This window comes from Cricetulus griseus, chromosome 2 (genome assembly GCF_003668045.3).
Source record: "Cricetulus griseus strain 17A/GY chromosome 2, alternate assembly CriGri-PICRH-1.0, whole genome shotgun sequence".
NCBI classification, from domain to species: Eukaryota; Metazoa; Chordata; class Mammalia; order Rodentia; family Cricetidae; genus Cricetulus; species Cricetulus griseus.
In genome coordinates, this window is record NC_048595.1 from 454,929,501 (window position 1) to 454,945,990 (window position 16,490).

The window sequence follows — 16,490 nt, forward strand, 5'->3', positions numbered from 1 at the left end:
TATTTCTATAATAATAGGTTCTGCTAAGGGAAAGACCATAAGGGGTTTCAGGGTGAAACAGAAGGAACAGGACATGAACAACAGCGGAGAAAACTATGTCTGTCTGTTTTTTTGGTCTTTTTGGGGGGGTAGGGGGTTGAGACAGGGTTTCTCTGTGTAGCTTTGGAGACTGTCCTGGAACTCGCTCTGGAGACCAGGCTAGCCTCGAACTCACAGAGATCCTCCTGCCTCAGCCTCCCGAGTGCTGGGATTAAAGGCATGCGCCACCAACACCCGTCTGTTCTTACTGTAATTACAACCGAGGGCTGTAACACTTCACACATATCCCTCAACTAGTCATCACCCAACTCCTTTCTGTCAAACTCTAACATTAAAACTGATTCTATAAAAATGGTATTTTTCTTTATCTGAAAATAGGACAAATATCACTACAAAAATTTTGATGTTACTAAAGGAAACTGACAAAAATCACCCAGGGTCAGATACTCCATTATGAATACATACATTACATAGAGGTCCTTCTACCATGACTGAGAAAGCCATTTTTCTTTAGATGAGATGAAACTGATTAACTTGAGCTTATTTAAGTGCATGTACATATAATCAGTATTTTTAAATGAATGGTTTTTTAAGGGATCTGCTCAAAGGTATGCTTAGAGTTTTATTTTAAATATTCAGTAATAGCTCACTGCTATAATTATGTGACAGACTTACTTTAAGGACTTACACGATACTAAGTTACAGCTATCCAGAGCACATTGAAACTACAACTAGAATCTCTCATTTATGTGTGAAAAGCAAATTAAAAGATAGAACATGCCATTTGTTTTAAGTTTCTCTTTTAAAATAAGAAACTAAATTACTGGAGGAGCACACTGCAGCACGACTCTGAAGGGGCACACGTGAACACGCTACAGCATGCTTCCAGAGGTCGGAGGACAACTTGAGGGAATTAGTTGCTCCTTCCACCTTGTGGGCTCCAGGGACTGAACTCAGGTTATCAGAGCTGGCCATCAGTGTCTTACCTGCTGAACCATTTCACAAACCTGAAACCAGGCTAATTTCTCTTTCTTTCTTTTTTTTTTTTTTTTTTTATATAGCTTCATTATATAGCCCTGGCCCACTGGGTAACTGGCTATCATGTTATTCATCTAGTACTAAAGAATGAAACTCCGCAACATTAGGTGACTTAGGCATTCATTCTTTGTTGACCCCTTACTTAAAACTTCATATATATTTTTCCATTAACAATTATTTCACCTAGAATTAAAAATTCTAAGGCTTTGGGCCTGGGCTGATGTATACTTAACCTATATAAATACATAATAAAATGTGTATTGATTTGAAGTACTGACTTTAAAAAGAACTAAATGGATACTGTTTGAAATATTGGTGGTCAGAAAGCTGATCTTTATATAAGAACGTTTAAAAATTACAGTTTAAGTATGTCTACACCACCACGTTAAAAGAGGAGATGACACATGGGATATCTTAAATTTTGGTTACTAAGTTGCCACGAAATGAAAACCATTTTATTGTCTATAGTGACGTATGCTTACTCAGCCTTCTGTACATGAGATTCCTAAGTGGTTATTTTCACTAAGCACCAATATTACAAAGATGTATCAAAAAACAACAACAACAACAACAAAAAAAAAACCAAACAACTAGCACGGTGCTTGCTACTACTCAACATCCTCGAAGTAAATGAGATCAAGAAGTTGAGACACCACCTTACACCTGTCAGAATGGCCAAAATCAAAAACACCAATGACAATCTATGCTGGAGAGGATGTGGAGAAAGAGGAACACTCCTCCATTGCTGGTGGGAGTGCAAACTTATAAGACCACTCTGGAAATCAGTATGGTAGTTGCTCAGAAAAATGGGAATCAGTCTACCTCAAGATCCAGCAATTCCACTCTTGGGGTTATACCCAAATAATGCACGTTCATACAACAAGGACATATGTTCAACCATGTTCATAGCAGCATTGTTTGTAATAGCCAGAACCTGGAAGCAACCAAGATGCCCCTCAACTGAAGAATGGATAGAGAAAATGTGGTACATTTATACAATGGAGTACTACTCAGCAGAAAAAACAATGAAATCATGAATTTCACAGGCAAATGGATCGAACTAGAAGACACCATGCTGAGTGAGGTAACCCAGTCACAAAAAGACAAACATGGTATGTGCTCACTCATATATGAATTTTAGACATAGAGCAAAGGATTACCAGCCTACAATCCTCTTCACCAAAGAAACTAGGAAACATGAAGGATTCTAAGGGATAAAGGAATGGACCCCAGGAATGGGAAGAGGCAGGAACTCCTGAGCTAATTGGGAGCATGAGGGTGGGGAAGAGGGAGCTGCCAGATTGAGAGCTGAGAGCAGTCTTGGCTTCTTATCAAAATCAAGTTATCAGGGGAATAAATGGATTTCATCTTTTATAAAAGCTCTAACCCTTTCTATATCTTAAATATGCTGAAGTTATTACAACATGCTACTTGGAAAGGAACAAAAATACTATTTACATTTTAACTTCACGTTAGAAAAACCTTTAACTCTAGTATATCAACAAGAAAATTCCTTTCTTTAATTTTTAACTGTTATTTTATGTATATGACTGTTTTGCCTACATATACATATGTCTGTGCAGCACGCGTGTGAGCCTGGTACCCACAGATCCCCTGGAACTGGAGCTACACAAGGTTTTGGGCCTCCATTTGGGTGCTTGGAATCAAACTCAGCTTCTGTGGAAGACAGCCAGCACTTATAACTGATGAGCAATTCTCCAGGCCCCAAATGCCTTTATTCTATAAAATGTGGTGCATATCAAGTCGAATACTAATGATCAACTATGTTGTATATTATCTGGACACTCTAAAAATAACACAAAGAACTTCTTCCTATAGCTGTTACATTCATAACTTAGCTCTGAGATTTCCTAAAATCATGTTTCTAACTTGTGCTAGCATCATATAGCCCATTTCATAAAAAATTCTGGTATATTTTGACTTAAATATTGGCTTATTTTGATCTGTTGATTAACTATTATAAACCTATAAGTATGTACCTATAGCTACTAAAATATAGAACTAATGAAAATAGTCTGATAAATTATGACAATGTTTTTGGCAGAATAATAAAATGTACTATTTTAACACTGAGAAATTATTACAAGTACTGGACTTTTTTGTGTTTCATGAAACACAAATGCATCGATCTGCTTTCAAAGGGCTCAAGACCTTGCAGAAGACTCTAAAAGCAGTTTACGAGGACATTTCTCTGGTTAAGCTGCAATGTACAGATAATTATGTTTAAAAAGGCCAGAGAGGGAGACATGGGAAAGTGGACAGCTCTTTTAACAGTGACTCCTTCAATGAAAAGGCTGGAGCATGGCGAGGCACTAAGGAGCCTCTAGTCAGGCAACTGCTGAGTGTTGGGGAGAATGGGGTGGGTGGGCTCATGGGGCTCATTCACGTCACGTCTCCATCGTGCTAGTTACAATTCAAGAGTAAGGTCTGGCCGAATATGACTCAACTCTTAGAGTGACAACAAGAAATTATTACTGCGTAGGATCTTGACGGGGGAGAATGGATTTTTTTCACTTAAGATAACAATGAGTAAGATTAGGAAATAGGCCAGGAGTGGTGACCACACCTTTAATCCCAGCATTGGGAGACAGAGGCAGATGGATTTCTGTGAGTTCAGGGCCAGCCTGGTTTACAAAGCAAATTCAAAGCCAGCCAGGAGACTCTATCTAGAAAAAGCAAAGCAAACTAGAAAAGGTGGATATTGAGGATGGGGACACATAACTAAAAACTATGCAAAATTACAAATCACACACTTACATTAAAATAAATTGTAATAAGCAGGGCATGCACTCCTGCAGTCTCATCACAAATATCTGACCAACATGATTTAAAACTGCTGCTCCAAGTGCAGTACCTCATCCACTGGTGACACTGTCCCTTATAAAACAGGATTGTCCACCAAGTGGAAGCCAGTAAATGGCACATTGCATCACTAAACGGACACTGTGCCTGTCGGCTGACATTCTTAGTAGCATTTTCTCCAGGGATGAAGGAAGCAGTCATTGAATGACATTCTGGCCCAGGCTCCTTATCTTGGGGAGGGGTTGACTGGTATTACCAGCAAATACTTTACAAGATAGCTACTTTGAGGAGAACTGACATAACACAGTATTTTGTGGAATAAATTACATTGGAAATGTTACATATATGACATTGTTACTCCAAGTTCATTCAATTGTGAAGTTCACAGACTTGTTTATCCTCTAATTTTTATAACCCTTGAAATGTACCTGTCACATGGAGGGTATTTCTGAGGATAATGATGCTGTGAGACTTCACATACAAACATCTGTGGGCAGTTAAATTAATTCTTCATTAAATAATGCATTCTGGATTTTGATTGGTTGAAGATTGATAATGATAATTTTAACAAGGACCTCATGTAAATTAACAAACAAAATTTGGGTTATTTTCATCAGTCTTCAGCAACTCCAAAATCTTTGTATGATACTTACTGACAATTTTTGCATCATTCCTTGAGGCACTTTGATCAAGCAATAATTCAGGCACATTCACCATGTGGAAAATAAATATTCTGAAAAATCAATACATAACTGATGAACACATGAAATAGTACTAGTGAAAAATAAAAAAAGGTTCTAGAAGATTTGTCCTGCTCTAATTATTTGAAAAATTTGTCACAGCACTTTGTTCTATGGACAGTTTTTTAACAAAAAATTACTGTTTCTTGGAGAAACAAAATTAAAGAGTTCATAGCAACAATAGAACATAGCATATAAAACGTTCTACTTTTCAAAAAAATTTCTTACTTTCTCATGAAAGATAGTGAATTACAGTTGATAAATCCCGATTCTATGGAGCAGGAAGGCTGTGTAAGGGACTTCCAGCTTTTACATAACAGACAGATCTGCAAACAGGCTGGATGTAAAAACTGGCTGAAAATAGTGGAACTATTACTACCTGTTTTCTTAATCAGCTCTACATACAGCTCTTATTAAACAGTGCCTAACACACAGAAGGGGCTCAGAAATAGTTGTAGAATAACTTAGAGGAAAAGGGAGAAAAGGTAGTTAAGGCGGCTTCCAAGTACAGACAAGTGATGTCATTAAGGAAAGAAAAACCACAGTGGTATAAGACGGGAAAGTAAGTTACATTTGTGTGTGTTGATTTCTGAGGTTTCACTAAGGGAATGAATATAAGTGACAACATCCAGAGGCAACTAAACTAAGTTTTTGAGATTAGGGGATAAGTCTGGGATTGAAAGATATATTTGGAAGTTCCTAATATGTAAGTGGTAGTTTAAAATGATGATGTATACTGAACTTATTTGGGAGACTATCTGTTAAGAGAAGAGGATCCATAAGTGAAATATTTGAGAAAATCAACGTGGCATCAAGGAAAAGAAGATGACATCTATAACGAACTTGGAATAAAGCAGTCTAGGAAGCTGGTAGAAAGTCAAAGGGAATTATGTCCCTGACACCAGGGCATTAGAAAAGTAAACAGTCAGCATTTCCAACTTCTACTTTGAAGAGAAAAGGAGTGAAATACTTCTAAAGGAGCTAGCAGTGAAAATCACGTGTAATCTTACTAAAAACAGGTTCCGTGAAATGCACTTAGTCTGTATTATACTTGGAGTTCAGGTGTGAAAACAATAGACTATTCAAAATAAAAAGGTTCTAGATGGCTCAGTCAGTTAGAGCCCTGGCTACTCTTCCAGAGGACCTGTTCAATTTCCAGCACCCACAGGGAAGCTCACAACTATCTGTAACTATCCAGTCCAAGGGGATCCAACCCTACCCTTGGCTTCCTTGGGCACTAAGCACACATGTAGTATATATACATGTGATGTGTGATGCACAAACATACATGCAGGCAAAACACCCATACATATAGGAATTAAAAACTAACCCAGGCCTGTTTCTGCCACCTCTATCTCTACACTAGAGTGTGTGTTCCTCTCTACATCTTGATTCCTTATAATACTGCACACAGAGATGTTTTATGTATGTATGTAAGCATACGCACAGGCTTAAAAGCAGTGCTCATGGCTAGGGATGTCAGGGATAAACTACTTCCCTACCAATGTGTGAGGGTCTGGTTTTGATACCCAGAACTGCAAAACCAAACCAAATCAAACCAATCCAAACACCAAATAATGCTGGTCACTTAATGAAATTAGCTATAAGCTATGATTATTCATCTTAACTTTTCCAACCTAACACACATGAAAATCTTTACAAGCAGTTGCAGCTCAAAGCACACCATCAACATATTTGAGTTTTCAAACCAACCTCCTAATGACACTGGCATACTTTAAAAACATTTGGCCATAAAAAGAATATTGGAATAGCCATGGTATTCCCAGGCCTGTGCCTGAGTAATAAAGAGGGCTAAGTACTTTAAGAATATTTTTGTGAAGATAGCTCAGCCACTAGTACTAACCGTACTTGCCACCAAGCCTGAGGCTTCAGTTAACCCCTGGGACCCACATGGTTGAAGGAGAGAACCAACTCTAGCACATTGTCCTATGCCGTCCACGTGCCTGTCATGAACACACACTCTCTCATGTCCATGCTCTCTCTTATAAGTGATGAATAAAATGATACACAAGGATAGTCTTCACCTTCCAGAGCTCCTCCTCCTGCTTCAGCTTCAGTCCAAACCATCAGTTTCCTGTTGTCTCACACCGGCATTCACCACACGTCCACAGCACTCTGACTACACAGACCCCACCCCATTGTCTCACCCACAAATATTTCAGGGTTCACTTCTCCATTCAGGACTCTTTCTTGTATTCTCTTAAGCTGCTGAAACACAGTCACAACTCACTTCCCTGCCTTCTCATCCCATCCTTTTCTCAGGTGACCATTCTTAGACGTTGGTTTATTCTTCCAAGCAAGAAAAGTACATACCACTCTGCTTTCTAAGTCTCCCTCCCCACCCTTTTTTAGACAGGGTCTCACCACATAGCCCCAGCTGGCCTTGAACTCATGGAGATCTGCCTGCCTGCCTCTTCCTCAAGTGCTAGGATTAAAGGTGTGCACTACCAGCCCAGCTGTTAAGTCTTCTAAACACATGCTGTTTTCTCCACTTTTTTTTTTTGTTTGCTTGTTTTAGTCTCACAGGTAAGTTATATCTTTGCCAAGTATTTTAAATTTCTATAAATTTAATTTCCAAGTTTTTTAGGTTCACTGTAGCTATTACTTATGTCCGCTTTACTATAACTCATTCTGTGCTTTTTGTTATGTCATACCAAATATGACCTGTTTTACTTATTTTTAAAATAACAATTTAATGGTTTAGTTCACTTATCTACTGAATTGCCATGTCTTGTTAGCTTCTACAAGTACTTCATTTTCTGAGGTGTCTGTGTTTTCCTGGAGACTGAACTTAGAGTTTCACACACGCGAAGAAACACTTTACCAATTAAGCCACAGCTCTAGCCCCAAACTTTCCTTCCTAGTCCCATCTTGCCCTATGGTCCAGGCTGGACCTGGACTAGTAAGCTTTCTGTCCTCTTGCACACTGGGACCACATGCCATTGCTAACACTGTGTAGTGCTAGAACTTCTCTTCCTCTTGTTTCTTTGTTAGTGGTGTTAAAATTGCATTCACGTAAGCTGACTGCTCTTTAGTATCTCTAGGTGACTCCGGAGGTAGTTGCCTTCTTTACCAGTGCACGGCACCCTAAGTAAGTAGGCTGAGTGGCAGCTCCTGGTGCCAGGAGCAGAAGGTAAGGTAACCTTTCCCAGTGAGTGGCTGAAGCTCTGGGAAGATACTTGTCTGCCCCCTAGCAGGTTTCAGTCTTAGATTCATGTGCAAGAACCTTCACATAACCTCCCTGGGTCAGTCTCTGTTCACTGAGCTGTATCTGTGTACCTTACATATTAAAGTAAATATGAGACAGTAAAGTAAAGTAAATATTAGCCAATGAGACAGCAAGTTAGACGGGACTAGGAGTCAAAGAGGATTCTGGGAGATGTAGAGAAGTGGTGATCCAGGCAGGAAGTGACATAGCAAGGAGACTCATATTTAAAGAAGGAGAAACAGGAAGTGTTCCTTTTCCCCTTTGGCTCCTCCAGTGGCAGGATGTGAGCCACCAGCAAGAGAGGGCGGCGGCGGCGGAAGGCATCCTCTATAAGATAAGTCTTATAAAATATATAGGTTTATGATAATTCAGACTGAGCTAGCAGATGAGAAGTCCTAGTCATTGGCCAAGCAGCATTGTACCTCATTAAAGTCTCTCTGTGTATTAATTTGGGCCCTAACTTGGGCGGGCTGCTGGTGTAAAGCTCACATGTGGTGGTGGATGGCTTTTGGCAGAAAGATTTATTGTAACAGAGATCCACCCGTCTTTGCCTCCCCAGTGCTGTGACTAAAGGTGTGTGCCACCAACGCCTGGCGATACAAGGTATTTTTATTCTTGCTTTTTATTTAATGGTAGTAAATGCTGATGTTCAATGCTTAGATATATTAACACTCAGGGTTACAAACATGGTCACATTTTCCCACATATTTTACCTGGATTAATTTTCTAAAGATATTTCTTTTTAAAGTTTTATTTATTATGTAGATACTGCTCTGTCTGCATGTTTGCCTACACACCAGATCTCACTACAGATAGTTGTGAGCCAGCATGTGGTTGCTGGAAATTGAACTAAGGACCTCTGGAAGAAGAGTTGATGCTCTTAACCTCTGAGGCATCTCTTTAGTCGCTAAAGACATTTCTTAACACAAACAAGTTTCCCAGTTTTAGGATTCCTACAGATTAAGCAAAATAATGATTTTTCCTGTTTCTTTGCTTAATTAGAAAACAAACTGGTTCTCCAGCATTCTCTGATTAGTACACATTAATGTTTAAAACTATCATTATAAACCCATGAATTTAAATGGATAAGATGAGTTCTCAAACCTTGCAATTAATCTTACTGGATAGGACATGACATCATCGTTGACTAGAGGGGAATCGCTTCAAGTAGTCTCTTGAGGTCTTTTAACAAGATTGCATTGTCTTTGATAACGCCTTAAATCTGAAGTGAGACACAGTTCCAAACTCATCTAAGTATATGCTAGAAAGTCGTCATTATTTTTCTGGTAGAAAATATCTTAAGATCACATGGGAGCTAGGAATCCTTGCTACCATCTTACTCGTTTCTCTTAGGGCTTTTAATAGAGCAAGAACATTTTGATAGCGTATGTCGGTGCAGGTACCTGTGGTGGCCAGAGGCATCAGATCCTCCCTAGAACTGGCCCTGAACTCAGGTCCTCTGCTAGAGCAGTGTGTGCTCTTAACCACTGAGCCGTCTTTCATCCTTCAGTGGCATATATTTTATACTTTATTTGAAAATAATAACAAACTTCAAAAGTTTAAAAAATTGAAATTACTAAATTCTACATATCTTTTAACCAGATTTGTCTATTATTAATGTTTTACACCACTACTTCATACACACTATTTTTTTGGTTATCTATCCATCTACTTTTATACTTGAAGGATAGGTTAAGCTGATGCTGAAGAAATAGCTTAGCCATTAAATGTGCCGGCTATTTTTGCAGAGTACTAAAGTTTGCTTCCCAGAAGCCATGCTGGGCACCTCATGACAACCATCTGTAATCCAGTCCCTGGAGATCAGGTCCCCTTCTGCTATCTGCAGACACTGGCTCACACACACAGCCTCCTGCCCACACATACACACCCTGCAGGCCTATCACTGTCTAATGATATGTACTATGTATAATTCCTTGAAAATTAGTATATTTGAGTATTTTCCATAATAAAATGCTGAGAATTTGAGGGCTAAGGATGTATTCTCAATTGGTGGAGTGCCTGATTACTCTCATCAGGCCCTGGGGCCTGTTCCCCAGCACAACCAGGTGTGATGGCACATGCCTGCAATTGCAGTACTTGGGAGGTAGAGGAAAGAGGATCACAAATTCAAGGCCAGTTTGACTACACAGTGAGTTTGATGTCTGCCCAGACTACATAATATTCTGTCCAAAAAGGGGGGTAAATGAGAAGTTTAAAAACATACAGTAAGAGGCTAGCTTACAAAGAAGACATGTGGTGGGTGGTGATGATCCCCACCAAGGATTTCAAGTGTGGTGCATCTAATGCTGCCAATAAAAAAAGAGAACACTTAAATGACTAACAGGTGACTGTGGTGTGATAAACATCAGGGTTACACCTATGTGAGCACAGGATGGAGGTGTGCTCAGTCAGACTATCCTGCGCCCATTAGGTCCTCAGCTCCATTGCTAGACTGCAGAGGAGAGTAATGCTTCGACTGTGAGCCTTTAATGGCTGTGTCTGTCTCTACAGCCCTTCTCTTTAAAAATGTCTTATGCTTATATATTTGGTTATGTGACTGCTACAGTGCATGGACAGAGGTCACAGAGGTCAGAGGACAACGTCTGAGAGTTGGCTCTCTCCTTTCACCATCTGGGTTCCAGGAGTTAAACTCAGATTGCAGGCTTGGCAGCAGGCACCTTTACCCATGTGCTGAGATACATTTACGGTTTAGATTTGTATGGCGACCTGCATGCATGTTTGTCCCAGGGTTCATTACTCCCCGCCTTGTATACTGGGTCCTTGACAATCTGGCTAGTCTAGCTAGGCAGTCTACCTCAGAAAATCCTTCTTTTTGCCTCCCAAACACTAGGATTACAGACAGTCCATGACATTCTCCTGGCATTTTCTGTAGGAGCTAGAGATCCAGATTCAGGTCTTCAAGCAACAAGCACTTTACCCACTGAGACACCATCTCCCAAGACCTCCACCCAAAATAGTACTTTTTTACAGTAGTATAGATATACTTGAATAGATAGAGGTAGTATATATTTGACTTAAACTAATAAATACTTTAAGTAGATGTGTTTTTAATCTATATCCTTTGTAGTTTATTTATTTAAGCAGACCAGAAGACATTTTTCTTGTTTTAAAATTCTTTTTTTTTAAGCCGGGCAGTGGTGGTGCACGCCTTTAATCCCAGCACTTGGGAGGCAGAGGCAGGCTGATCTCTGTGAGTTCAAGACCTGTCTGGTCTACAAGAGCTAGTTCCAGGACAGCCTCCAAAGCCACAGAGAAACCCTGTCTTGAAAAACGGAAAAAAAAAGTCTTTTTTTAATGATTTATTTATTTTTATGTACACTGGTATTCTGCTTGCATGTGTCTGTGTGAGGGTGTCAGATCTCCTAGAACTGGAATTACAGACAGTTGTGAGCTGCCAGGTGGGTGCTGGAAACCTGAGACCTCTGGAAGAGCAGGCAATGCTCTTAACCACTGAGCCATTTCTCCAGCCCAATAACATGCCTTTTTTGAGTTTACTCTACTTACTATTCTTCACAAGTGTTTTAGTTTTTGTTTGGTGTTTAAACTATGTTTTTCTTGGTAGGCATAACCTCTCCTTTAAGCAACTGATGATATTTACAAGTCCTGCAGAGGTCGCTAGGCAGTGACGGCTGCTGGTCTTTACTGCGTGGCTCCTTTATCCCTCTATCCACCATCGGGTGGCCCCTCTCAACAAGGACAGCACGTTTACAGCTACCTATGTGCAGGGCCACCAGGGCCACACTCAGAAGGTGCAATCTTTAGAAAGCCTTCTACATCAAAGACGATTAACTACCACAAAAAAATAACAAGTAAAACTTTTTAAAAACTGTGTTCAAACTCTCACTTCTTGTAGATGGCTAAAAGTACACTTTGGTACTTAATCCCATGTGTATAATTTAATATAAAAGTCACATGTCTACTTAGTGTATGCCAAGTGTTTTCTAACATGTTCCTCGAGGGGCTCAATTTGAACCCAGAAAACTCTTCAACACAGGAAAGTGTTTCCCTATAATATCCGTAAGCTGTATTTTTTAACTATAAGTATGACAAGTGTTTTCTAACATGTCCCTTGAGGAGCTAGGGCCTAGTTCAGCAGTAAAATGCTTACCTAACAAGTACAGGGCCATGGGTCCCGTTACCAGCTGGATTGCTTTTTTTTTTCTAAAAATTACATTTGTAGCCAGGCATGGTGGTGGATGACTTTAATCCTAGCAGTCAGGAGACAGAGATAGGTAGAGCCCTGAGTTCAAGGTCAGGCCTGAAAAAAAAGTAAGACCCTGACCAGAAAGACAAAACAAAAAACTAGTAATAATAAATAAAAGTTATGTTTGTAAAGAAATTGCTTATTAGGGCTCAATCACCCCATTTATAAAGGCACAAATTGTAAAGATGACTTATTAATGTCAAGAAAAGACACGAACTATATATTGTTAGTAGCTACATGGTACCAAATGAAAGCAAGGGGAAGAAATGACAGCGGCAGTGTTGATAGGCATGCGTGGTAAGACCCAATGCAGTAAAAGGTTAGTTTAGCAGCTTCTGTGGTTACAACAGACACTGTGTGAGGGTGCTATGACCTCATTCATGTAAGCTGTTCACTGCACACAAAGGGCAGTAGCTCCACCACTCAACACTAACTACACAAGCACTCAATAACTAGCCGGCACTAAGGTACTCGTCTTTGTATTACACACCAGTGCAGAATGTTCTATGCAATACCACACCAAACAACTGACTATATAGTATCTGAACCTGTAGCTGGGGTTGGCAGCACACACCTGTAATCTCAGTACTCAGCAGGACGGGGCAGGAAGATTGCCAGTTTGAGGCTGGCCTGGGCTAAAGAGCAAAACCCTGTCTCAAAACAACAAGAAAGACACAAACCTGTGTAACTTTCATCGTCGCCAGACAAAGGCACCTCTCTTTTTAGCAGCAGCTCCAACTCCTCTGTCTCTGCCACGTCTACCGGACGCTCTCCATGCTTGTTAGCTTGAAATGGGTTCCCACCATGACGAAGCAAGAGCTTCACTATCTGCAACATCCAACAGTAGCAAAGTTTAGTCCTGTCATTTATTTCAGACCATCATTCCCCTCTTTCTAACGTGTGTGAGTGTCTGTGGACCCTGGGAGGGACCAGAGTGACACATGGTTGTGAGCTGCCACATGGGTGTTAGAAACTAAACCAGGCATCTGGAAGAGCAGTGTGTGATCTTAACTGCTGAGCTGTCTGTCCAGTCTCTCAAGCCATTCTCTTGATAACACAGCATCCATTTGAATGTTATTTCGTCTATTCTACATCCATGACACAGCATCTACTCAAAATCATTATTATTATTCACTAATTCCACTTTTGTTAAACCTCACCCCACACAATGACCTCATCTACTATAAAGAAATGTTCTCCTTAAATTTTAAATGGGGTAGGGGAGCTGGAGAGATGGTTTCAAAGCCTGGTCCACATAGAGTCCCAGGACAGCCAGGGGTACATAGAGAGGCCCTGTCTAAAAACAAACAAACAAGGACTCTTGAGTCTATTGAAATGCTTTCTGTGATCATCGGGGAAGCAAGCAATGTAGGTTCAGAGGGTTTGAAAAACATGCCACAAAATTTCCAACATAACCAACATTTTACATAAAAACCTCATATACAAACACTCTAATGAGTAGTTGCATTAACTTAAAGTTGCTTAAAACATAACAGGCAAAAAATGAGAAATTAAAAAAAAATAATAAATACAGTTGGGTGGTGGTGGCGCACACCTTTAATCCCAGCATCAGGAGGCAGAGGCAGGCAGATCTCTGTGAGGCCAGCCTGGTCTACACACTGAGGTCCAGGATAGCCAGGGCTACACAGAGAGAAAAGAAACTCCACCCTGAAAATAAGTTAATAAATTAATAGATACCTAAAACAGAAGTAGGAGTAAAGCAGCATAAAGGTGTTTAAATAATGGCAGAGTACAGACCAGCTGTGTCAACACCCTCCAACCCTTAGCACTTAGACCTGGTTCACACATCTGCTCTCTTTCGGCTTCCCCCTCCTCAAGAATACTTTTTATGTTTCTTTAAGATATTATGGATTTTATTGAACAGAAATATACTTTCTTAGCTTTAGTTCATAGGACATGGTATAGATATACAGGGATAAGAACGTTTAGCAGCTTTTGTTTTCTTCTGTCTTCAGCACAAACAGAAGAGCAAGGAGAAAACAGTACTCAGAACTCTTATGGCGCTTGTAGAGGACCTGAACTCAGTTCCCAGTACCCAGACGGAAGCTTCCAACTACCTGTATGTGGACACCCTCGTCTGTCTTGGCAGGTTTCTGCACACACATAGTGTTCACATGCATGTAAATGAAGTATACAGCCGGGCAGTGGTGGTGCACGCCTTTAATCCCAGCACTTGGGAGACAGAGGCAGGCGGATCTCTGTGAGTTCGAGACCAGCCTGGTCTACAAGAGCTAGTTCCAGGACAGACTCCAAAACTCTTAGTCTTGAACAAAGCATAGCTGATGGGGGAGGCCCTTCTGTGTGCTTCGAGTATGTATTGCTTTAATTGGTTGATGAATAAAAAAGAATATAGCCAGGCAGAATATCCAAACAAAGATGCAGAGAAAGGCGGCAGTCAGGGAGACGCCATGTAGCCACCAAGGAAGTGAGATGTGAGCTAAAAGCCATGAGCCATTGTGGTAAAATACAGAATATTAGAAATGAGTTCATTTATATGTACAGCTAGCATGTAAGAAGCCTGAGCCATCGAGCCATCGGCTAAACAATTGTAAATATAAGTCTTAAGAGTGGTTATTTTGGAATTGGTGGGTGGGATAAGGAATTTAGAACTACACACAGCAGAGTCCTTCTAGAAAGATTGCAAACATTATTTGGTAAAGCATATGTGCTCAAATGTCAGCTTTTGGAAATACTGTGCACCCATGAGCATATTTAGAAACTTAGGGTCATAGAAATATGTCTTAGTCACAGGTATAATTCCACTTATGTAGCAAGTGTCTACCCACTGAGCTATTTTACCAGCCAACATTACAATGTCTTTAATGAAAAAAATAGGAAAATACCTTACAGAAAATAATGAGCAGCACTTTTCATTTCTGTGGATTATTTTGGTATATATGAAGTACAGCAATACTTCTAACAGGAACTGTTAGAGTCCTACCCTGATGTTTCCGTATCATTTTCAGTTTTAAGGTTTGCCTGCATATACAGTGTCTTCTATTTCTTCATAATAGTCCCTTTTAAAAGGTATAATTTTTATTACTATTTTTCTATTTAAAGAAATTTTTTTTCATTTTACATAGCAACCCCAGTTCCGCTCTCCCAATACCCCCTCCACACCCCCACCCACTTCTCAGAGGGGTAAGGTAAGGCTTCCTTTCGGGAGTCAACAATGCTGGGCATATCAAGTTGAGGCAGGACCAATGCCCTCCCCCTGCATCAAGGCTGAGCAAGGTATCCCACCAAGGAAAATGAGCTCCAACAAGCCAGTTCATGCACTTGGGATAAATCCTGGTCCCACTGCCGGGGCCCCCTCAACATATCAAGCCACATAACTGTCACCCACATTCAGAGTCTAGTGGGGTCCCATGCAGGTCCCCAGCTGTCGTCCATAGTCCGTGAGCTCGCACTAACTTGGGTCAGCTGTCTCTGTGGCTTCCCCATTGTGCTCTTGACCCTTCATGTTCCCGTCTCCCATCCACTCCCTTCTCCCCACCTCCCCCAGTTTAACCAGGAAATCTTAACTATTTTCCCTTCCGGGGACCCATCATGTGTGTCCCTTTTAGGGTCCTCCTTTGACCCAGCTTCTATGGGGTTGTGGATTGTAGCCTGGTTGTCCTTTGCTTTGTGTTTAATATCTATTTGTGAGTGAGTACATACCATGTTTGTCTTTCTGGGTCTGGGTTACCTCACTCAGAATGGTTTTTTATATTTCCATCCATTTGCCTGCAAATTTCAAGATTTCATTGTTGTTGTTGCTGTTTTTCTGGTAATACTCATGATGTAAATGTACCAGATTTTCTTTATCCATTCTTCAGCTGATCAGCATCAAAGTTGTTTCCAGGTTGTGGCTATTAGTAATAATGCTGCTATGAACATAATTGAGCAAATGTCCTTATGATATGATTGTACATCCTTTGGGTATATACCCAAGAGTGGTATTGCTAGGTCTTGTGGTAGACTGATTCCCAATTTTCTGAGAAACTGCCATACTGATTTCCAAAGTGGCTGTACAAGTTTGCACTCCCACCAGCAATGGAGGAGTGTTCCCCTTTCTCCACATCCTCTCCAGCACAAACTGTCATCAGTGGTTTTGATCTTGGCCATTTTTGCCAGTGTAAGATGGTATCTCAGAGTTGTTTTGATTTGCATTTCCCTGATGGCTAAGGATGTTGAGCACTTCCTTAAACGTCATTTTGGCCATTTGAGTTTTGTCTGTTGAGAATTCTGTTTAGATCTGTACTCCATTTTTAATTGGATTATTTGGTATGTTGGTGTCTAGTTTCTTGAGTTCTTTATATATTTGGAGATCAGCTCTGTCAGATGTGGGGTTGGTGAAGATCTTTTCCCATTCTATGGGCTGCTGCTTTGTCTT

General features: G+C 40.4%; 1 protein-coding gene across 4 annotated transcripts in view; it reads right to left on the reverse strand.

Annotated features, from left to right (window-relative positions):
* Positions 1 to 16,490, reverse strand: part of Ankrd12 (ankyrin repeat domain 12) — an 89,859-nt gene that overhangs the window by 35,943 nt on the left and 37,426 nt on the right. For 3 of the 4 annotated variants that reach the window (XM_027397772.2, XM_027397771.2, XM_035441172.1), the window contains one exon: positions 12,775 to 12,922. In XM_027397772.2, the coding sequence (XP_027253573.1) occupies positions 12,775 to 12,922 (148 nt within the window). Of the gene's footprint in view, positions 1 to 4,553; positions 4,634 to 12,774; positions 12,923 to 16,490 lie in introns of those variants that run through there. The other variant, XM_027397773.2, reaches the window with a different exon arrangement.